We start from the raw sequence: 23,925 nt of genomic DNA on the forward strand, positions 1-23,925 counted from the left end.
ACCTGTCTGATCCCCCACTGGTCTTCTATCTCACCTCCCATATCGAAGCCAATAACAGGCTGAGGATTTTCAGGTTGATAGGTGGTTATGGCGTAACCTACCACTCCCCCTGCTGGTCCAGAAAGGATTGCGCGAGACCCACTAAAGCTGTGCATCGGGGTCAATCCTCCATCTGAGCGCATGAAGAGAACCTGGAGGTCCTGCATAAAAAAAAAAAGACACGAGATGTGAAACTGGCGTCACCATTACACAAGGAGCAACACTGTATGGTCAAACACAAAGATTCTGCATCTCACCTTCAGCTGGTTTTGAAAGCCCCTACGAAACCCATCCAGATACCTCTGTATACATGGGGTGAGATATGCATCAGCACAAGCCGTGTACCCCCTTGGCACCATTCGAATCATAGGAATTACCTCTGAAGAAAGAGATACATGGGTAAAACCCATTGAACGTGCCAGATCTCCAATCTGATGTTCATGGGATGACCACCTGGGGAGGAAACACAAATAAGCAACTCATGAAAAAGAATGGAAACTGCCATGAAGACAAGATACCCTTACTACATACCACCACTCACGTATAAGAATGCATAAGGACCACTGCCAGGCTGCGGATCCCCCGGGACAAGACATCCTGCAGTATATTCCTCAGGTTCTCCAAGTTTACTGGCTCCCAGACTTCTAGAGTATCACCAGTTGAACCTAAAAATGGAAGAATACCCACTCAGATATAATTTCAGCCCAAACAAATCAAGAACATTACAACCCTTACGGTCAGAGATGGCACCATCAACTCCCCGAGCACCTGAAAACCATCATGAGTGAAGTGGAGAAGGAACAGAAAAAGTTGGGATAATAACTGGTCTGGTTCTTACCCGAAGCCTGTCTCCAATCTACACTGGAATGCCATGAATGGGTCCTTCCATCAGTTACCTCACTCTACGATGAACCCAAAATCACTGGAGTCTTGAGTTAAGCACACTTAAGATACATTTACATATCCAAAATTGGCAAACTTAGAGAGAAAGTATCACCCAAATTTTTATCTGCCAGTTAAAACCAGTTAGCAATCTTTTATTTTCTGACTCCAGTTTTTTAATTCTATTTCCTGAACATTATTATGGGGGCGGCCATCTTGTCTGAGCAGCATTTACACAGCATTTAAAAATTGCTTTCCAGCAGCCCCATGGTCCATAGACATAATGGTCAGGACCTCAGTGACTTCTATGGGAGAGTCTTCTAGGCTCTGTGACCTGTGCACAGGGCCTTGTACAAGGGAACTACCACAACCACAAATGGAGGATTATCCCTCCAAAATTTGGATTGATGGTATTAGAGATGAGCGAAGCGACTTCGGATGTCATATCCAAAGTTGCTTCGCTAAAAAATTCATTATAATAATGTACGGAGTATTAGAATGTATGGGCTCCGATGAGCCGAAGTCGCGCGCAACTTCAGTAATTGATTATTACAGTGAAAAACCTTGGAACCGAACTTCAACCGAGTTTGGTTCCAAGATCGCAAGTGTTTTTTCAGAGTAATAATAAATTAACAAATTATTCAACGCAGTCTCGCGCGACTTCATGAATAACTTACTTCGGCTCATCGGAGGCCAGACAAATCTCCGTACAGTATTATAATGAATTTTTTAGCGAAGCGGCTTCGCTCATCTTTAGTTAGTATGTATTCTTACCGTACTTTTCACTTTATAAAACGCCCCCCCCCCCCCCCGCAAAGTGGGAGGAAAATAGCTGTGCGTCTTATATAGCGAATACTAGTGAGCGCTTCCATTATGGAAGAGCTTACTAGTATGCCTTAGGTGCCGGGAGTAGGGAGTGAAGTGCTGCAAGCGTTTGTAATACTCACCCTCCTGGTCTTCATTCCTGGGCCGGCGCAGCACTGTACTCCTGACCACGTACGGTGTCAGGACGTAGTGAGCGCACTATGACCTGATGCTGCACGCAGTCAGGTGACAGAGCAGCGCAGGACGGGAATACAGGGGAGCACGACTTCTGCCGGAGGTGGAGAGGAGCCGCGGCACAGGACAATTAGGAGATGGTTTTTATTTAAATCTGATCTGAGGTCTGATGGGGGTCTCACTATGTGGGCTGATATAAGGTCTGATAGGGTTCTGACATGAAGGGCTGATGTGATGTCCTGACTCCTGATAAGGGGGTCAGATGGGATGTCCTGATATGGGGGACTGATCTGATGTCCTGATATTTATGGGGGTCTGATCTGATGTCTTGATATTTATGGGGGTCTGATGTCCTGATATTTATGGGGGTCTGATCTGAGGATCTGATATGAGGTCTGATGAAAAATATTTTTTTCTTATTTTCCTCCTCTTAAACCTGGGGTGCATCTGATCATCGGGTACGTCTAATAAACCGAAAAATATGGTAAGTTTTACGCTAAAGAGCTGAGGGTTCTTCATACCTATGAATGTCTTCAGAGAAGGGTCTTTTGGAAGCTGACAGCCCTCTTGATGTAGGACGACTCTTTCTTCCACCTCTATGACCTCTTCATACAGAACCTCAGGCATCCGAATTTCCTGAGGAAGAAAACAACAGAAGATGGTGAAACTTACAAAACTGGTAACAGGATCCCCACCAAACCCATGTGTCAATGATAATAAGTCTTGGGCTTTTGTCCGCTATGGCCCAAGATGTACATAATATGGACGGTTACCAAGTCAAAGATTTTGGGCCGCGCCTGGTTTCCAATATGAAGCAAATCCTTGAAGCCTTTTGTAATTAGTAGAGCGATCCGCTCTCCTTTTCTTTCCAGAAGAGCGTTGGTTGCCACTGTGGTCCCCATCCGTATCCACTCTATCTGCTTTGTGTCCAGAGGACAGTCCCTGGGATACGTACAACCAGTCTCCTGGGAGAAGTACAATACATCAATATAGACCAATGAACGTTGTCTATGAACTTGGTTGCCGTTTTGCGCCTCTTACCTCTTCTAGGATCCTCCGGATGCCCTCAGTAGGAGCGTCCTTGTAATTTGACGGGTCTTCAGACAATAATTTCATGACACGAACCTTTGCTCCAGGACATCTTGCAAAAACATCAGTGAAGGTACCACCACGGTCTATGGCAAACTGGAACTTCTGAAGGTCAGCCATTATCTGTCAGATGCCACCTATAAGAGACAGACATTGGCATGGAAAAAGCTAAAAAAATACAATGTGTAAACCAAACAATGAAGAGGACATCCTCCAATTGCATGCAAAACAGCCGCAACCTCTGCACTATGATTGACAGGTCCAAGTATTATGATGGTTTCACGCCTGGCCCTGTCAATCAAAGTGCAAAGGGTCAGGCAGTTGCAGAGAAAACAGAGTCTCTAGGTGTAAGGGCAATGCCCCCATTGCTCCTAGAGGCTCATTTGCATATAGTAAATTTTCATTTTTCTCACCAATGTGGGCACATATGAACATGGGACCAACACAGATGTCTCCAGCTGCCAAGTGCACATGTAACAGGTCAGCCAGTGTCATAGGGACAAATCTGCTGACAGATGCCCTTTAATAGGTTATTCAGGGTGAAACATAAATAGGATAAAAATTAAATAAAAATGTATAGGTACTTTCCTTAATAGTGCCGAAAAAACAAAAACAAAAAGTTGTCTGTCTTCAAACCTCAAACCGTCAGATCAATGAAAAAAAAATTAACAAGTTCTGGGGAATGAAATGTAAAGTTGAAAGAAACAAAAAAAATTTGTTGGTCATTGAGGCCCAAACAGGCTGAGTCATTGACCCTTCACGACCACTGACGTACTGTTGTATTACTGAGTGCAGAGAGTTAACACTCAGAGCCATAATATTACATCCCAGTGATGGCATGGGTTCATGAGCGGGGCCCGCGTCATCACTCCCGGCAGTGGAAGTCCTCAGATACTAAGGTCAATAGAGACTGTGGCATGTGAGTATTTAGACAGGATGGAGGGAGCTCCCTCTCTTCTCGGACTGAAACCATGAGATTATGTTTGACGGACTCTAGGCCTGTCATGCTCTGGCAGGATGTAATAAGCGGTCTTAAAATTTCTATAAAACCTTTCAGTGGGGAGCTGATGTCCTGCATGACTTCAAATACGTCCAAGACTTTCTATCTGAACCTGTCTGAGAAGGTTAGTCAGTTGTTTGTTACTTGTGTTTTTTATTTCATAAGTGAGATGACTACTTCCCTTTGCCCTCCTATCTTTAGGTGTACCTACTATGTCCTGGCTTTGTAACATCTGACAGATAGTATACTCTCTTTTGTACTATGTAAAAATTCCTTTAAAAAAATGAAACAAACAAAAGAAATTCTATAAAATCTAAGCACAATAGCTTAACCCCTTAAGGACCTGTGCCATACATGTATGGCGCTGTGATCAGGCTGGTGCAGGAGAAGCGCCCTCCCGATCCGCGGCAGGGGTCCGGAACTCACTGATAGCCGGATCCCTGCTGCATGTGCCGGCATCGGTGAAATCACCAATGCCGGCGCATTAACCCTTGATGTGCCGCGGCCAGCGCTGACCGCGGCACGTGCGATGTGTGGAGGCAGGGAGAGAACAGCCATCGGGTCCCCGCGCTGCTGCGACGGGGACCCGATGGCAGGGAAGTCAGCCCGATGCCTTCCTTAGGCATCGTGGCTGCCTTCCGTGACAACCTGTGAGATCCAGCCCCCTGTATTACACTGAGTAATACACTTACAACCAATGCATCACAAATTCACAATACAGAAGTACTGTAATACATTGTAAAGGGGTTTCCCTTTAGCTGAAGGGAATCATGTAAGAAGGCAATGTAAAGTCAAGGACTCTACACAGACACAAATATGGCCTGCAGGTCCATGCAAAATCGCAGACTGCCCTGCTAAGAGAGTCCCTCTCTGTCCAAATATCCCACGCACCTATGTTATATGTTCTTTATGTTATTATGTTTCTCCATGCAGATTCTACCATTGCGTACCTGACATATGCTCACAGAGGGCGCGCTGCCACCTTGGTGGCTTCGTCCATGATAGGGTTGATTCATGGCTCAATAGATAGATGCATGTTCATTTCACTTCTCGACCTCAGGCGGGACCCTCGCTCCGTCACTGAAAGACCGTCTCCCGTTTACACACTCGTCTCCGTCTTTGTAAGAGACGTTGTGCCCTTCTCCATAGAAGGCATTTTTTGATACTATCTCTATCCCTTTCCTCCTCTTTATCTGCCCCGTCCCCCCCTTTTTTTTTCTCTCCTCCGTTCCTTTCTTGTTTTTGCAACACATCTCCCAAATTAGACCTACTAGCTCAGGGAATCATGCCACCTAGATAGGAACCCATTTGCTTATACTTACCACTAGACCTTTACAGGTTCTCTCCGCTCATTCTTTCTTCTTCTCTTCTGCTTGTAATCCCAATCTTATTACGTTGCTGAGAAGCTCAGGAGTCTTAGACATCTTTATCATATATATACAGTACAGACCAAAAGTTTGGACACCTTCTCATTCAAAGAGTTTTCTTTATTTTCATGACTATGAAAATTGTAGATTCACATTGAAGGCATCAAAACTATGAATTAACACATGTGGAATTATATACATAACAAAAAAGTGTGAAACAACAGAAAATATGTCATATTCTAGGTTTTTCAAAGTAGCCACCTTTTGCTTTGATTACTGCTTTGCACACTCTTGGCATTCTCTTAATGAGCTTCAAGAGGTAGTCACCTGAAATGGTCTTCACTTCACAGGTGTGCCCTGTCAGGTTTAATAAGTGGGATTTCTTGCCTTATAAATGGGGTTGGGACCATCAGTTGCATTGAGGAGAAGTCAGGTGGATACACAGCTGATAGTCCTACTGAATAGACTGTTAGAATTTGTATTATGGCAAGAAAAAGCAGCTAAGTAAAGAAAAACGAGTGGCCATCATCACTTTAAGAAATGAAGGTCAGTCAGTCAGCCGAAAAATTGGGAAAACTTTGAAAGTAAGGGCTATTTGACCATGAAGGAGAGCGATGGGGTGCTGCGCCAGATGACCTGGCCTCCACAGTCACCGGACCTGAACCCAATCGAGATGGTTTGGGGTGAGCTGGACCACAGAGTGAAGGCAAAAGGGCCAACAAGTGCTAAGCATCTCTGGGAACTCCTTCAAGACTGTTGGCAGACCATTTCAGGTGACTACCTCTTGAAGCTCATCAAGAGAATGCCAAGAGTGTGCAAAGCAGTAATCAAAGCAAAAGGTGGCTACTTTGAAGAACCTAGAATTTTCAGTTGTTTCACACTTGTTTGTTATGTATATAATTCCACATGTGTTAATTCATAGTTTTGATGACTTCATAGTCATGAAAATAAAGAAAACTCTTTGAATGAGAAGGTGTGTCCAAACCTTTGGTCTGTACGGTATATATTTTTTTTTTATTTTTATTTTTTTTTGCATTCGCTTCTCTATCCTCTGTCCAAAAACTCCACCTTTCTATAGCAGATCACTTGTTGAGACGATGGCTCCACCTAGTGTCAAGCTTGGCTCATTGAATGTCGGAGGATTTAATTTCCCGCTTAAAAACGCTCTAAAGTGCTGTAAACCAGAGAGAGGGTGCAGATTCTCCTATTACAGGAGACGCATTTCAGGCTGGGACAAATTCTGAGTATACATTCTAAATATTACAATTACTGGGCTCGCAAATGGAAGGGGGGGCTTTATCCTGTATTTCCTTCTCTGCACCAAAGTCTGAAAATAAGGCTTATAGCACGATCACTATGGTGTCTATAGGTAGCTAAAATGGCTCTAAGGCAGTGCTTCAACTATATTTGGAGGCTCAGGGGCAACAGGAGTAGTTACTGTGGCACTGATCACCTATAGACATTAGAGAAGCACTAGTGGTGCAGGGTTATCACCCTTGCCGAATTAAGTCTCCAGGGGCGTAGGAGTGCAAATGACTGGCACCTAGACTTGATTCGTTGGCTGGGGAAGCCACTGTAGTGGATTTAATATAGGAGACGGTCTTGCAGTCTCCCATCCTCCAAGGCATCCACACTGGATTAAATCTTCAGCAGGGTATACTCAGACTTCCGCCCATCTTAACCAGTGGTAGAGTCCAGAATTCTAGATGAATCAGTCTCTTCCCACTCTAGGGCCAGACTTTTCAGTCAGACATAGCTTTTGGTACCCTGTACCAGACTAGAGAGGTCAGTGTCAGCTAAAATGCAATTTAGGTGCACGTTGCTATGGGCGACGGCAACAGAATTGGTGCGTGGCTCCTTTAAGAGTTGCTGCAACTGCTCAATTTCTGGGAGTATGGTGTTCTGGCAGACAGATTATAACCCCTAACAGTCTTTAGACAGGTTTTTTTCACAGCAGTACTCACTCAGATCCACGAATGGTGTTTTTTTTTTCGTCCAGAGTCCAGAGCAGAAAAGACTGTACCAAAGACTTTTCCAAGATGGCCGCTGCTTCACTTCCTGTATGGGCAAATGCAGCGTTTTCTTTGTCCTCCTGGGAACTTGTATTCAGCACTTTAGTTCCTGCTGCTGTAAGACTGGTTTCTCTGTGGAGGCGCGCTGTTTGGTTCCCTCCTCTCTGCTGGGTGGATGTAATCCTTCTCCAGAGCCGATGTCCACATCTAAGATGGCCGATTAACCCCTGCTCTGCCACAGTGCTGCAACTGATGCAGACCCACACTCTTAAGCAGTAAATACATGCAAAAAAAAGTCTCTTTTTCTGGGGGTTTGGTGATTACTGTAGCCTGTAGTGTATAGGCACAAAGGTAAATCCTGTTGTATGTAGGAACAAAGGTAAATGCTGTTCGCTGACGCCTCTTTTGCAGCGGTCAGGTACAGGTGGATAATATTCTGTATTTGTTGTGATGCCAATTGCAGCGTGCGCAGGGTACTATCCCAGGGCCCTTCCAAGGTGTTATAACGCACGTCCCAGATTAGGAATGCCAGAGTGGGGTAATGGCCTATAATGTCTCTGTAGTTTGGGGGTAGTTGTGTCACGGCGTCTCCTACCTGAGTACGGCCGGACTCCTGGCTCACTTGCAATAAATTTGAGTGTAGTGATAGTAGGAGTAATTGAGGAACTTTGCAGAATAAATGATGTCCCGACCTTTAGATGAAGTTCAAACGTTGCTTTGGTCTCTTGTTCCCAGCAGGTTTTGGCAATGACAGGCAGGAACGAGTACTTCTGCTTTAAATGTGGAGCTTTATGGATAAACGTCTGATTGGTAGCTCTGTACTTGTGGCAGGATTAGCATCTGTATTTCTGCTGTGTGGGGACAGACTACCTGAGGAAGAATAGACTTCCCCTAGGACTCTGGACTTATCTCACAGATGGATTCTCAGGGGATGCTTTCTTCCTGGAACTCTGCAGTTTGTCTGTAGTTTCTGCTTTCTTCATCCAGCAGAGCCAAGGGTGCTCAGACTGGGCATATGGCCAAGTCTCTAGTGGAGCCGTGCCCCTACTTTCTTCACTAAGGAGGGAGTACTACTCAAAACCCTCCCTTCCCTAGCCCAACTCTCTCTCTAGAAGGGGGGGGGGGGGCAGGCAGAATAGAACTAGATTGTTCCATTCTGAACTGCCATAACATTTAACATAGATTTATATGCACATTTCTGGAGGATATAAGCAAAATCGCTTCTGATGACAGTATAAAGGATCTTAGGAGATAGTAGCGGGGTAGAGGAGTGTAGTAACACAACTCTGGGGTGTTACATTTACACCCTAAAGATAGGGACTATACTTATTCTCCTCAATCCTATAGTTGACTGGACATGTTCTGGATATCTCACCATGCCTTGACTTTCTATCCAAACACACACACAGGGACTTCGATATGGTCTGACCACGCCCCACTATACCTGTCTCTTGAACTACCGGGACTGACAGCTAAAGAATGGATGTGGCGAATAAACAAGATCTTGTTACATTACAGTGTATGCAGAGCTGAGATACAATCCGTCAATAGAGAGACAAACTAGAGACCGAGAGATTCATTGCCAAAGAGAGAAAAACTAACCCTAAAATGTTTTTCAATTATATAAATGGTAAAATGTAAAAATCTGAAGGTGTCGGCCCTCTACAGAGAAATGAGGGGGGGAGTCGCAGAGAGCGACGAGGAGAAAGCAAAGCTATTAAATATTTTTTTCTACACTATATTCACTGTCAGATAGGAAAATAAACTGTCAGATGAAATGCAGAATGTAAAAGTTAATTCCCCATTAAAAGTGTCCTGTCTGACCCAGGAAGAAGTACAACAGCGACTTAAAAAGATTAAAATAGATAAATTGCCAGGGCCAGATGGCATACACCCCCATATCTTAACTCCTTAGGACACCTTAAGGACCAGGCCATTTTTTGCAAATCTGACCAGTGTCAGTTTAAGTGGTGATAACTTTAAAACACTTCGACTTATCCAAGTTATTCTGAGATTGTTTTTTTCATCACATATTGTTCTTCATGACACTGGTAAAATGGAGTAAAAAAATATAATTTTTATTTATCAAAAAATACTAAATTTACCCAAAAATTTGAAAAATTAGCAAATTTCCAAGTTTCAATTTCTCTACTTCTATAATACATATTAATACCTACAAAAATAATTATTACTTTACATTTTCCATATGTCTACTTCATGTTAGGATCATTTTGGGAATGACATTTTATTTTTGGGGGACGTTACAAGGCTTAGAAGTTTAGAAGTAAATCTTGAAATTTCTCAGAAAATTTCAAAAATTAACTTTTTAAGGACCAGTTCAGGTCTGAAGTCACTTTGTGAGGCTTACATAATAGAAACCACCCAAAAATGACCCCATTCTAGAAACCACACCCCTCAAGGTATTCAAAACTGCTTTTACAAACGTTGTTAACCCTTTAGGTGTTCCACATGAATTAATGGGAAATAGAGATACAATTTCAAAATTTCACTTTTGTGGCAGATTTTCCATTTTAATATTTTTTTCCAGTTACAAAGCAAGGGTTAACAGCCAAAGAAAACTCAATATTTATGGCCTTGATTCTGTAGTTTACAGAAACACCCCATATGTGGTCGTAAACTGCTGTACAGGCCCACGGCAGGGCTCAGAAGGAAAGGAATGCCATACGGTTTTTGGAAGGCAGATTTTGCTGGACTGTTTTTTTTTACACCATGTCCCATTTGAAGCCCTCCTGATGCCCCTAGAGTAGAAACTCCAAAAAAGTGACCCCATTTTAGAAACGACGGGATAGGGTGGAAGTTTTGTTGGTACTAGTTTAGGGTACATATGACTTTTGGTTGCTCTATATTACACTTTTTGTGAGGCAAGGTAACAAGAAATAGCTGTTTTGGCACCTTTTTTTTGTTATTTACAACATTCATCTGACAGTTTAGATCATGTGGTATTTTTATAGAGCAGGTTGTCACGGACGCGGCAATACTTAATATGTATACAATTTTTTTATTTATGTAAGTTTTACACAATGATTTCATTGTTGAAACAAAAAAAAACATGTTTTAGTGTCTCCACAGTCTGAGAGCCATAGTTTTTTCAGTTTTATCTTAGGTAGGGTATGATTTTTTGCGGGGTGAGATGACGGTTTGATTGCCACTATTTTGGGGTGCATATGACTTTTTGATCGCTTGCTATTACACTTTTTGTGATGTAAGATGACAAAAAAATTGCTTTTTTTACACCATTTTTATTTTAAAAAATGTACAGGGTTCACCTGAGGGGTTAGGTCATGTGATATTTTTATAGAGCCGGTCGATACGGACACGGCGATACCTAATATGTCTTTTCCCCCCCCCCCTATTTTTTACCACTTTTTTTTTACTTTATTTGGGTTAAATGACGTTTTTGTTTATTTTTACTTGAAACTTTACATTTTTTGGGGGGGAAACATTATTTTTTAAACTTTTTTTTACTTTATTTTTTGTCCCACTTTGGGACTTCAACTTTTGGGGGTCTGATATCTTTTACAATGCATTTCAATACTTCTGTATTGAAATGCATTGGCTGTATGAATAATATTGTGTGTATTACTCATATAGCTTCCGGCCTGTGAGATCCAGGGGGCTGGATCTCACAGGCTCGTCACCGGAAGGCAGCGCAGAGGCCTAAGGAAGGCATCGCGCTGCCTTCCATGCCATCGGGTCTCCCCTACAGCCGCATGGGGACCCGATGGCACCTGCTCCCGCCGCCGCCGCACCATTTAAAAGCCGCAAACGGCAAGTCTGAAATGACCTGCGGTTTGCGGCGATCACCGACATGGGGGGGGTCACGGGACCCCCCTTCGCATTTAGCCAAGGTGCCTGCTCAATGATTTGAGCAGGCACCGGGTTCCGATCACCGCCTGCCGGTGATCGGAAATACACAGGGCGTACAGGTACGCCCTGTGTCCTTAAGTACCAGGATTTCAGGGCATACCTGTACGCCCTGTGTCCATAACAGGTTAAGAGAATTAAGTAATGTCTTAGCCAGACACTTATTTCTGATATTTACAGACTCTATACTGAAAGGGAATGTCCCACAGGATTGGCGCATGGCAAATGTGGTGCCAATATTCAAAAAGGGTCCAAAAACAGACCCCGGAAACTATAGGCCGGTAAGTTTAACATCTGTTGTGGGTAAACTGTTTGAAGGTTATAAGCAGCCGGCTCACTGCGCACAGTGCTTCTACTTCCGGCGGCTGCTACATTAATTATTATCACAGGGATCGCAGGTCAGTGAATGTAACGGAACATTAGATTGCATAGAAAGGGGGAATAGAAATGTAATTTTAACTCCTAAGACTCCTGTGCCCAGCCTTCTGTCTCCCAGGGAAGATTGGGAGGCAGAAGCATAGCGTCTGGCTGCACAGCCCGTCTTTTCTAATCGGAGATGGATGGCCCTTAGCAACGCTCTTTTGAAGAGTGCTGCTAAGGGCCATTTCAGCCCCAGTTTTCTACCAAAAATAAACGTTTTGGCTAAATAAAGTCTATTGCAAAATTGTTACCCATCACTTGCCCTACACTTTTAGCAAAAAAATAAAAATAAAATATGACAGTTATCCTTTAATTAACTGCAATATCAAAATATATTCCAAATTACTAGCAAACCGCCATAACAAAGTAATCCCTGGAATTATCCACAAGGATTAGGTGGGCTTTATCCCAGGCACGGAGGTTAGGACAATACTATCAACCTAGATAAAAGTATGTGCTCTTTACACAAATCCCACGGCTAGAGTCAAGACTAATGGTATGCTTGCTTCTTCCTTTGCTATCAGAAATGGGATTCGTCAGGGATGTCCACTCTCACCCCTGCTATATGTTATAGTTATGGAACATCTAGCTAACGCTCTGAGGAAAAAATTTAGATATCACAGGAATAAATGTAAGGGACCACCAGCATAAATTGGCTCTCTATGCCAATGACCTGCTTATGTATGTCTTAAACCCCCCACATCACACTCCCATCTATTCTCATGGAGTTTCAGAAGTTTAGACATCTCAGCAATTTTAAAATTAACCTCAACAAAAGTGAAATGCTGAATGTCTCGCTCCCAGCCGCGGTAGTCCAACAGGTACAAAGCTACTTCCCTTTTAAGTGGCAGACCAAGAGTGTAACTTATTTGGGGCTACAAATACCTACTCATCTGCATCTCTTATAACCGCTAAACTACCTATCCTTACAGAATAAAACTTTGGAGGACTTACAGAAATACTCCCTGAAGCCTTTGTCATGGTTTGGCAGGATCAGTGTTATAAAGATGGATATAGTACCGAGATTTCTGTATCTCTTCCAAACGATACCCATATTTGTGCCCCAGACATTTTTTAAGGCCCTTCATAGAGCCATAATTCGCTTAGTTTAGGGTTCCGGTAAATCCAGAATAAAATTTAAGACATTGACTAAACCTAAAGTCAGAGGGGGAGTAGGGTTGCCAGATTGACAACTGTATCACACATCGGCAATTCTTATGCGGATGTTAAATTGGTCACATGGGTTATCTGGAAAACTTTGGGTCCATCTACAGCGAGATCTTTCCCCAATGGAACTACTGGTAGCCCCATGGATGACTCAAGATAACAGACCCCCAATTGAGGAGTGTCCCTACTTAGTACGCCACACCATCTCTCAATGGGACAGCTGGGTCCTAAATTTCCAGATATCACACAGATCAGATCCCATGACCCCTCTTATGGGCAATTCAGCTTTTTATACCGGGATTCAAGGTGAATACGTTCTCAATCTGGCAAAGATCCTCATGTCCTACGGCCCGAGACGTACAAAAAAATGCAAATGTGCTTCAATATGTCTCCCTGGTTCCGGAGGACAGAAGACAGGGCTCAATCTGGCTTGCTTATGCGCATCTGAGGGCATTCATAGGCGGCTTGTTCGCTCATCAGAAACTCCCTGACATGACGGACTGGGATACACTTTTTTTAAAACCTGATATGCATGGCAAACTGCTATCTCAGTTGTATACAATCCTGTTAGATCTGAGCAATCCAGACATAGCTCCCTATTTCAGAAAATGGGAAACAGACCTACAAATCACCTTTTCATCAGAAGATATCCTCAAGATGTGTGTGTTCTCTCATGGATTGTCTATAGCAGTGGTGCCCAACCATTTTTCGTCTGAGGGCCGCACTAGACTTGGTATAAATTTCGCAGGCCGGAACCAGGTAGTTTTGCCAGAAAGAAATGCAAACGCTGTGAGGGGGCACGTGTGAGCATTACTACTGTGAAGAGGGCACATATCTGGCATAACTACTGTGAGGGTGCACATATCTGGGAATAACTACTGTGAGGAGGGCACATATCACGGTATAACTACTGTGAGGAGGGCACATATTAGGGCATAACTACTGTGAGGGGGCACGAGTGAGCATTACTACTGTGTTTTACATTACTTGAACTGGATAACCCTTGGACGCTGCAACCCCGGGTATGGCTATTACCCCTGAGAGTGACCTTCTTGATCCTGTGGCCTCGATGCGGGGCGCTGCAGATTTTGGCATGGAGCCCTACATTTCTGTCTCTCTCTGTTTCTCTTTCCTTTTTTTTTTTTTTTTTTTTTTATTAAAATGAAAAATGGTTATTTAGACACCATTGGGTGTGACACTATGTGTTTGAATTGAGTGCACCAACCAATTGAATTTTTCATAAAATATAAATAATAATAAAAAAGATCAAAAAATCATATTAAAAAATATGTAAATAAAATATAAAATATAATAATAAAAAATAAATAAAAGATCAAAAAATCATATTCAAAAATATGTAAATAAAATATAAAATATAAAAAATAAATAAAAAATAAAAAATAAAAAATTAATAATAAATTCTAAAAAGTTATTAAATATAATAAAAATCATAAAACAAAAAATTAATGAAAAATTAATATAAAATAATAGTAAATCAAAAAAATATAAAAAATAGGTGAAAATAATAAAATAAAAAATTAATAAATAATAAATAGACCTAAAACAAGTAATAAATAAGCGTAATAATTATAAATAATAATGTAAGAAAAATCGTTTCAGAAATATATATATATATATTTGGGATCTTTAGCAAATTAATTATCACTATTTTGACACTTCTTTTGGTGTGTTCTTGCGATTAATCTATTCTTTTTCTGAAATTATTTTTAATTTTTTTTTTTTTTTTTTTTTTTTATGCTTTTTTTCAGAGCAATACTTGTCTTTCATTCTTTATTTTAATTTTGGGTCTCTCCTTTTTTTGATTCTGATTTATTGCTTTGTATAAACTATGTGCCAAGTCTGGTGCAAAAGGCCTGCCTTTGCTCTTTTTCTTTCTCCGTTTACATCTGCAGTTCCCCTCGTCGCCGCCACATGCCGGGATCTATGTCACTTCCGACCATTGACACGCAGTGGGAACCATGCGGGCCGGCGCGTGCTGCTACTTCCGGTCTTTGGAACGCAGCGCGGGCCGGTCTGGATGGGCGCATGCGCGAACGGCACATCCGGACGCCGTTCGCTTCCCACAGCGTGTCTATACCTGCACCATGGGAGATTTCCCCCATCTGCCTCTATGTCGCTCCACGTTAATAAGGTAGTTACCGCCCCTTTGTTACATCTGGTATGGTAGGGTAGGGTATTACTTGATTATTTGATACACATATATATCTGATGATTGTCATTGGGAACCAGGCACTCCTGAGGAAGCCAGCAAGCCTGGCGATACGCGTGGGGCTTTCTTTCTGATCGCCACAGATACCCCCCATCATGCCAATACCATGATAAGTATCTATTAACTCTTATTCATTGTTGATGGATCTCATGCACTTTATATTTTGATATGTTGATGGATGTGGGGGTTCATACATGAAATTGTGGTGATTCAGATGGGCATGCGCCGATACACGGCTTACATGGCCCGGATTTGTTGTATACAACGATTTTAAACTTTTTTATGCTGTGTCCGTTTCCTAAATAAACTTGTATATTTTGTAGATGTGCGGCTCCTGTCTCGGTATTCTTTCTTCTCTTTTGTTACATTGTGCTTTATATACCGAGGGCCGGCACTCTTTTCCTTGATTTTTGGATGTGCCCCTATTTTTCTTAGATTGCACTGTGAAGAGGGCACATATCTGGCATAACTACTGTGAGGGGGCACATATCTGGGCATAACTACTGTAAGGGGGCACATATCAGGGTATAACTACTGTGAGGAGGGCACATATCAGGGCATAACTACTGTGAAGAGGGCACATATCTGGGCATAACTGTGAAGAGGGCATATATCTGGGCATAACTACTGTGAGGGGGCACATATCTGGGCATTATTACTGTGAGGGGGCATGTGATGTATACATGTGTGTAATGTATGTAGTGCAGTATGTGATGATCACACACTGCACTACATACATTACACACATGTATACATCACATACTGCACTGTCACCTTCTTCTGCAGGTCCACCTTGATGTCTGGCTCTAGGCTTCAGTCAGATCCTCCACCGCCATGCTTGCACCGTGTACCTGACACCACCAGGAGCTGGCCCCTCCTCCTTTCATCTCCCGCCGGCTTCTCCTACAGCAGGGCGCTCTATCTCTCCAGTGCCCGCCCAATCTTACCAATCAGGGCGTAGCTAGAAATGACTGGGTCCCATAGCAAAAAAAATGTATGGGCCCCCCCGTCCAGGATCTCCCACCCCCACATACCTATCGGACCTCCCACCCCTTCCAGAGCTCCCACCCAAACACCCCTCCAGGACCTCCCACTCCAACATACCCACACCACTCTCTAGATCCCCCCTTCAGTGTCGTCCACAGATCCCCCCCTCAGTGTCGTCCACAGACATCCCCCCTTCAGTGTCGTCCACAGATATCCCCCCTTCAGTGTCGTCCACAGATCCCCCCCTTCAGTGTCCTCCACAGATATCCCCCCCCTTCAGTGTCCTCCACAGATATCCCCCCCCTTCAGTGTCCTCCACAGATATCCCCCCCCTTCAGTGTCCTCCACAGATATCCCCCCCCTTCAGTGTCCTCCACAGATATCCCCCCCCTTCAGTGTCCTCCACAGATATCCCCCCCCTTCAGTGTCCTCCACAGATATCCCCCCCCTTCAGTGTCCTCCACAGATATCCCCCCCCTTCAGTGTCCTCCACAGATATCCCCCCCCTTCAGTGTCCTCCACAGATATCCCCCCCCTTCAGTGTCCTCCACAGATATCCCCCCCCTTCAGTGTCCTCCACAGATATCCCCCCCTTCAGTGTCCTCCACAGATATCCCCCCCCTTCAGTGTCCTCCACAGATATCCCCCCCCTTCAGTGTCCTCCACAGATATCCCCCCCCTTCAGTGTCCTCCACAGATATCCCCCCCCTTCAGTGTCCTCCACAGATATCCCCCCCCTTCAGTGTCCTCCACAGATATCCCCCCCCTTCAGTGTCCTCCACAGATATCCCCCCCCTTCAGTGTCCTCCACAGATATCCCCCCCCTTCAGTGTCCTCCACAGATATCCCCCCCCTTCAGTGTCCTCCACAGATATCCCCCCCCTTCAGTGTCCTCCACAGATATCCCCCCCCTTCAGTGTCCTCCACAGATATCCCCCCCCTTCAGTGTCCTCCACAGATATCCCCCCCTTCAGTGTCCTCCACAGATATCCCCCCCCTTCAGTGTCCTCCACAGATATCCCCCCCCTTCAGTGTCCTCCACAGATATCCCCCCCCTTCAGTGTCCTCCACAGATATCCCCCCCCTTCAGTGTCCTCCACAGATATCCCCCCCCTTCAGTGTCCTCCACAGATATCCCCCCCCTTCAGTGTCCTCCACAGATATCCCCCCCCTTCAGTGTCCTCCACAGATATCCCCCCCCTTCAGTGTCCTCCACAGATATCCCCCCCCTTCAGTGTCCTCCACAGATATCCCCCCCCTTCAGTGTCCTCCACAGATATCCCCCCACACCCAGCGCCGCCTCCTAGCTAATTTATTCACTGCACTTGCCTCTGTGAAATTGAAGAGAAGCGCCGTAATCTCGCACAGGCGCACTGGCAGAGGCCAGGAAGACGGTGCATGCGCACTTCGATGCCTCTGCCAGTGCGCCTGTGCGAAATTATGGCGCTTCTCTTCAATTTCACAGAGGCAAGTGCAGTGAATAAATGAGCTAGGAGGCGGTGCTGGGTGGGGAGATTGCGGGCACAGGCAGCATCGCTTTGCTGCCTGTGCAGTTCGCAGCGCGCCCTGCGCTAATAAAGTCCTGTCACTGCGCGGGCCGCATGACACGGCTTCGCAAGCCGTAGGTTGGGCATCACTGGTCTATAGCATCACATGCAAAAGAAAATAACTTTAATATCCTCTCCAGATAGTACTATTGCCCATCAACGCTACATAAAATGTTTCCTAGTGTCTCCAATTTGTGTTGGGGATGTGGAAAAGATGAAGGAACTATGCTTCACATTTGGTGGTCCTGTAAGGCGATAAAAAGATTCTGGGATCAGGTATTCCAGATCTATGGCAGATTTTCAGGGAACATGATAGGAGAGTCACTTTGGGTGTATTAGCTTTGTCTCATTCCGGGTACTCTAGCTCAGATGAAAAAGAATGCTTTGAGGTTTTTCCTCATAGCAGCGCGTATGGTAATACCGAGGCACTGGAAGTCCGATGGGGCACCCTCTCTCTGTAAATGGGCAGGCGAAGACAGACATTTGTTGTTGAGTGGAGGAACTGATCGCACACTCGCATGATCAGAGGGATAGATTTTACACTAGGTGGAACCCCCCATATGAGTTTCTTAGTTCCACACATTTCTTTCTGGTATTGAGAGAGCTAGATGGAAGATAAGCTCTAATGCGGAGATGTGATTTGAGTCAGACATTCATCATATACTTCCCTTTTTATTTTTTCCTCCTCTTGATTTTCTTTTTCTTCTTTTCTCTATTTCCTGCTTCTATGGCACACAGGTATATGCTAGTACAGAATAGCATCTCTAATGAACCATAACAATGATGTTTAATATTAATACTGAAATATGTTTAAAATGTTGATATAAAATACAAACTGTGAGTATTTGTATTCTTGAATTGAAGCTTTGAATCCAAATAATTCTGCTGTTCAATAAAAGGAGAGTAAACCTAATCAGGAGCTGTGTTGGGAGGGCAGAAAAGTGCAGATTGCGCTCACATTAGCCTCCAGATGCGGGGTGTAATACTTTACTTTAGGCAATATCTTGCAACCAATAAGGGTGTGTCCCTCCATGGCAGGCAAACACTTCTGCAACATTATTTGTACCAGTTGCTAATCCACACTTCTACTTTGGAATGTTGAAAACTACACAGGTAAGCCAAACTGCGCACTAGTGTGCTCATGCACTGGAGAATTCTAAATACGGTCCTTTTTAAGACTGGTCATCTCTACAGGGCTTTCTCTAAACCTCCCTTGCACCTGGTCAGCTTCCTAGAGACGTTATAGCTCTATCCTGGATGGTACCAGGTCCAGGATAAGCTGGCCTCTCAGCTTCACATTCTTGTGCTTTCTTCTTCTAGCCCTTGCTAGGCAACTCTAAGCTAGCTGGAATAGACTTGTATGAACTGGCTCTAGAATGTTCTGCCCTCTCTTATATAGAGATTAAAACCAGCCTCATCTAGGGGTGGCTAACAATATGGCCTGTGATTTCTATATACATACAGAAAGTGCAGCATAAGTGTAAATTACACAGAAGCATATTATTTGCACTTTATTTTGTAGTTTGCAGTATGATGTAACTCTCGGAGCAGGATGCTACAGTAGCAATAATTAGGTATGTATGATAAAAGCACAATATATCGGAAAATCCACATAATAGAAAAAAACACCATATTGCTATTCCCCACAATAAAGTACATAGTAAGTGCTATGGCTATAGTTAGACTCATGGAGGTACTCTTAAATGGTGGCATAAAAAAATAGAACTGATCTGAAAATGTCCTCATTTTGCTATGTCAATGAAAAAAAAAAAAAAAAAAAGATTGCTTTTTTTTTCATGTGGAGATAGAAAAACAAAAAGCTGCATCCTTAATGATATCTACTCATGATAGGTCATCAATATCTGATTGGCGGGTGTTTGACTCCCGACACCCCCGCCGAAAAGCTGTTTGAGAAGTTTGTTTCGATGAAGGTTGCATCTTTTTCCTAGGCCAGTGTTGTCATGTTTATTGGTCACATGGACTATGCACAGCTCAGGCCTATTCCAGTGCCTGGACTGCAATACCAAGAACAGCCTATCCATTGTATGGCACTGAGCTTGGTATGCTATAACCAGGCCACATGCCCTTCAAACAGCTAATCGGTGGGAGTGTCCACCAGTCAAATATTGATGACCTTTTTAGAGGAATAGGTCATTAATATTCTACATAAAAAATAATAATCTTTAAGTACCCAAATAGGCTGCATCCTTAAAGGGGTTGGCTCATCTTAGACATTGATGGCACCCTTGGGACCTGCTCCTATCTATATAATGGGGCTCTTGAAGAGAATGGAGAGCAGCCACACATGCACGGCCATTCTCCGTTAACTGCTATTGGAGTTCGGAAAATAGCTGAGCGCTGGCTCATCTAATTTTGACAGCCTGGTATCAGTGAAGGGAGCTGTGGCCACGCTTGCGCAGGATGCTCTTTATTCAGTGCTATGGGATGAATGGGGAACACACCGTGCATCCTTTGCTTCGGGGCACCCATCTGGAGATAGAAGCGGATCTCAGAGGTGAAATCACACCTATCGGACATTGATGGCATATCTTAGCGATATGCCATCAATGTCTGTGATGAGCCAACTGCTTTAAGGGGTTAAAGGGGTTGTCTGGGCTGAAAGAATAATATTTTTTAAAAAGTCGGGATAACTTAATAATAAAACAAGCTATGCTTAGTGATCCCCTGCTGCTTCCATTCCAATGCTTTTCAGGTCCACCAATAGCCTCCACTTCCTGGTCTCTCTCAACAGGACAACCAATCAGCGACCGAGGTGGGTGACCACTGCAGCCAGTGATTGGCTGTGCAGTCACATTTCCTGTGTTGAGAGGTACCAGGTATTAAAGTCTGTTGGGGACCTGGGAAGCTTTGGAACGGCAGCGGTGAGGTATGACTTGTTTTATTTTAAGCCATTCCAATAGGAAATTCACTGGTCAGGCAACCCCTTTACGGCACTAAAATAAGGGCAACACACAGAAGACCCAAATCAGCAGCAATAACAACGTACATAGGGGGAGGGGGATAATGGACATAGCGAGAGTGAAAAGTAATATCCCACAGAACTAGTGAATTGGATGATGGGGTTAGTTGTCATGAGGCAAAGATTTGAAGTTATAACAGCTGAAGCAGCAGAACTCTTCCGCACCTTCCTCAATCAGTAACCATTTGTCTCCAGTCTCCGATTTGAACGTTTTCTGCTTCGATGGGACAAAATGATAAGCCAGGGTGAAGATTATCCTTGTAGGAATTCACGGCCGTGTAATGATTAACAGTCTGCTGAGGGCAGAGGGTTCTGTGTGAACCTCCCGGTAGCCCCTGCTGGAGCTGAACGTCCTTCGTCAGGACTACAACACATCAGTTATTACTGAGGACAATGACTTGCAATGCCAAGCTGTCAAACAGTGCTTCATGTAAACGCCCCCTTAAAAAGGCTGGAGACTCTTGTGCTGATGGAACCAATGTACCGTCTGCCAGCAGAGGTGGAGCTGGCACGTCTTCCACCAAGTGCACCAAGCACCGACCCACCACCCCATCCCCGGCTACCTACCCCCTGTACACCGGGATTTGCAACAGTCCCTTTAATACAGGGTACAACTGACCTGTTCTAAGCGGCCGTCTACTGAACTGATTTCCAACATCAGGAGTTTTCTTGGCAACAGAAATGTATGATTTCCAGTTCAATGACCTGTTATCATCTCCTGTCCACGGAGGCGTCAAATACAACCCCACCGCATGTTTATATTAGATAACACACGAAATAGACACTAATCACCGCCAAATAACACAGTGCTCACACTCTATACAGATAATACAATAGCCAACACCTGCAGTCCTATGTAACACCACCGATAATGCAGTAGATGTTACCTGCAGTCCCATGTAACACCACAGATAACACAGTGATAACTCTCTATACAGATAATACAATAGCCAACACCTGCAGTCCTATGTAACACCACCGATAATGCAGTAGAAGTCACCTGCAGTCCTATGTAACACCACAGATAACACAGTGATCTCTCTCTCAGTACAGATAATGTAGTAGATGTTACCTGCAGTCCTATGTAACACTACAGATATCACAGTGATAACTCTCTGAGTACAGATAATGTAGTAGATGTTACCTGCAGTCCTATGTAAAAGGATAGGACTCCAATCAACCATGGTATATGGAATCAGTAGTAATAGATGACGTGTCTTAGTATCCACATTTTTGTGACATGTAGCCATATTTTTTTATCCAAAAAATGCAAAAAAATGGCTGTCTCAAAGTAATTTGCATATAACTTAACTAATTTATGTATATAATACAACAGACAAAAAAACAATACATAAATATAAATAAATAAAAACCCCAGAATTCATACGCCCTATTATATGATCTTGGTCCCTTTAACCCTTTCAACCCCGGACCAGTTTTCCTGCCCAGGCCATTTTTTTGCAAATCTGACCAGTGTCACTTTCTGTGGTAATAACTTTAAAACGCTTTTACTTATCCAGGCCATTCTGAGACTGTTTTCTCGTCACATATTGTACTTCAAGACAGTGGCAAAATTGAGTAACAAAATCTCATTTTTTGTTATAAAACAATACCAACTTTACAAAAAAAATGGCAAATTTGCAAAATTTCCAAATTTAAATTTCTCTACCTTTATAATAGATAGTAATACCTCCAAAAAAAGTAATTACTTTAAATTCCCCATATGTCTACTTCATGTTCGGATCATTTTGAAAATGACATTTTATTTTTTGGGGACGTTTAAAGGCTTAGAAGTTTAGAAGCAAATCTTAACATTTTTAAGAACATTTCAAAAACCCAATTTTTTCAGGACCGGTTTAGTTATGAAGTCACTTTCCGGGGCTTACATATTAGAAACCACCCACAAATAACCCCATTTTAGAAACTACACCCCTCAAGATATTAAAAACTGATTTTACAAACTATGTTAACCCTTTAGGTGCCCCACGAGAATTAAAGGAAAATGGAAATGAAATTTCAAAATTTCACTTTTTTTTAGCAGATTTAAAATTTTAATAATTTTTTTGTGCAACACATCAAGGGTTAACAGCCAAAGAAAACTCAAAATCTATTAGGCCTCCTGCACACGACCGTTGTGTGCACCCATGGCCGTTGTCCCGTTTAACGTGTTTTTATGCGGTCCCATTGACTTTCAATGGGTCCGTGGAAAAAAATTGGAAAATGCACCGTTTGGCAGCCGCATTCGTGATCCGTGTTTCCTGGCCATGAAAAAAATATGACCTGTCCTACTTTTTTCACGGCCACTGGTTCACGGACCCATTTTAAGTCAATGGGTCCGTGAAAGAACACGGATGCACAGAAGATTGGCATCCGCGTCCGTGATCCGTGGCCGTAGGTTACTTTCATACAGACGGATCCGAAGATCCATGGCAACCAGGACGCTACTGCAATATTAGAAGCATCATACTTACCTGCTGCGCTGTCTGTGACCGGCCGGGCGCTCCTCCTACTGGTAAGTGACAGATTATTAAGCAATGCGCCGCACAGACCTGCCAGGCAGCAGGGGGCAGTCATGTACACAGTTCGTAGGATATTCTAACTTGAAGCGTCCCCATCACCATGGGAACGCCTGTGTTAGAATATACTGTCTGATCTGAGTTTACACGATCAAACTCAAATCCGATGGTATATTCTAAAATAGAGGCGTTCCCATGGTGATGGGGACACTTCTGACTTTACATTAAAAGTCAATGGGGGGCGGATCCGTTTGCAATTGCACCATATTGTGTAAACGTCAAACGGATCCGTCCCCATTGACTAGCATTGTAAGTCAGGACGGATCCGTTTGGCTCCGCACGGCCAGGCGGACACCAAAACGACTTTTTTTTCATGTCCATGGATCCTCTAAAAATCAAGGAAGACCCACGGACGAAAAAACGGTCACAGATCACGGAACAACGGAACCCCGTTTTGCAGACCGTGAAAATATACTGTCGTGTGCAGGAGGCCTTACCCTGAATCTGGAGTTTACAATAACACCCCATGTGTGCTCAAAAACTGATGTATGGCTGCACAGCCGGCTTCAGAGTGGAAGGAGCACCATAAGGCGTTAGGAAAGCGGATTTGGCTGGAATGGTAATTGGGAGCTATGTCGCATATGAAGACATGCTGAGGTGGCCCTATAGTGGAAACCCCAAAAAAGTAGCACCATTCCAGAAACTTCACCCCTCAAGGAATATTTCAAGGTGTGTAGTGAGCACCTTGACCCATCAGGCGTTTAACAGAATTAGGAAACACTTGGCTGTGAAAAGGGAAAATTAC

General features: G+C 43.6%; 1 protein-coding gene across 2 annotated transcripts in view; it reads right to left on the minus strand.

Moving 5' to 3' along the window:
* The window catches only part of OPLAH (5-oxoprolinase, ATP-hydrolysing), a 61,843-nt gene that overhangs the window by 29,086 nt on the left and 8,832 nt on the right, over positions 1 to 23,925 (minus strand). For both annotated transcript variants that reach the window (XM_044295320.1, XM_044295319.1), the window contains exons 2-7: positions 2,962 to 3,146; positions 2,694 to 2,885; positions 2,442 to 2,556; positions 581 to 704; positions 297 to 492; positions 35 to 200 (exon numbers count right to left, since the gene is read on the minus strand). In XM_044295320.1, coding sequence (XP_044151255.1) covers positions 35 to 200; positions 297 to 492; positions 581 to 704; positions 2,442 to 2,556; positions 2,694 to 2,885; positions 2,962 to 3,129 — 961 coding nt within the window. In that variant the 5' untranslated portion in view covers positions 3,130 to 3,146. The remainder of the gene's footprint in view (positions 1 to 34; positions 201 to 296; positions 493 to 580; positions 705 to 2,441; positions 2,557 to 2,693; positions 2,886 to 2,961; positions 3,147 to 23,925) is intronic.

The sequence above is a fragment of the Bufo gargarizans genome, chromosome 5, assembly GCF_014858855.1.
Source record: "Bufo gargarizans isolate SCDJY-AF-19 chromosome 5, ASM1485885v1, whole genome shotgun sequence".
In the NCBI taxonomy this organism is placed as follows: domain Eukaryota; kingdom Metazoa; phylum Chordata; class Amphibia; order Anura; family Bufonidae; genus Bufo; species Bufo gargarizans.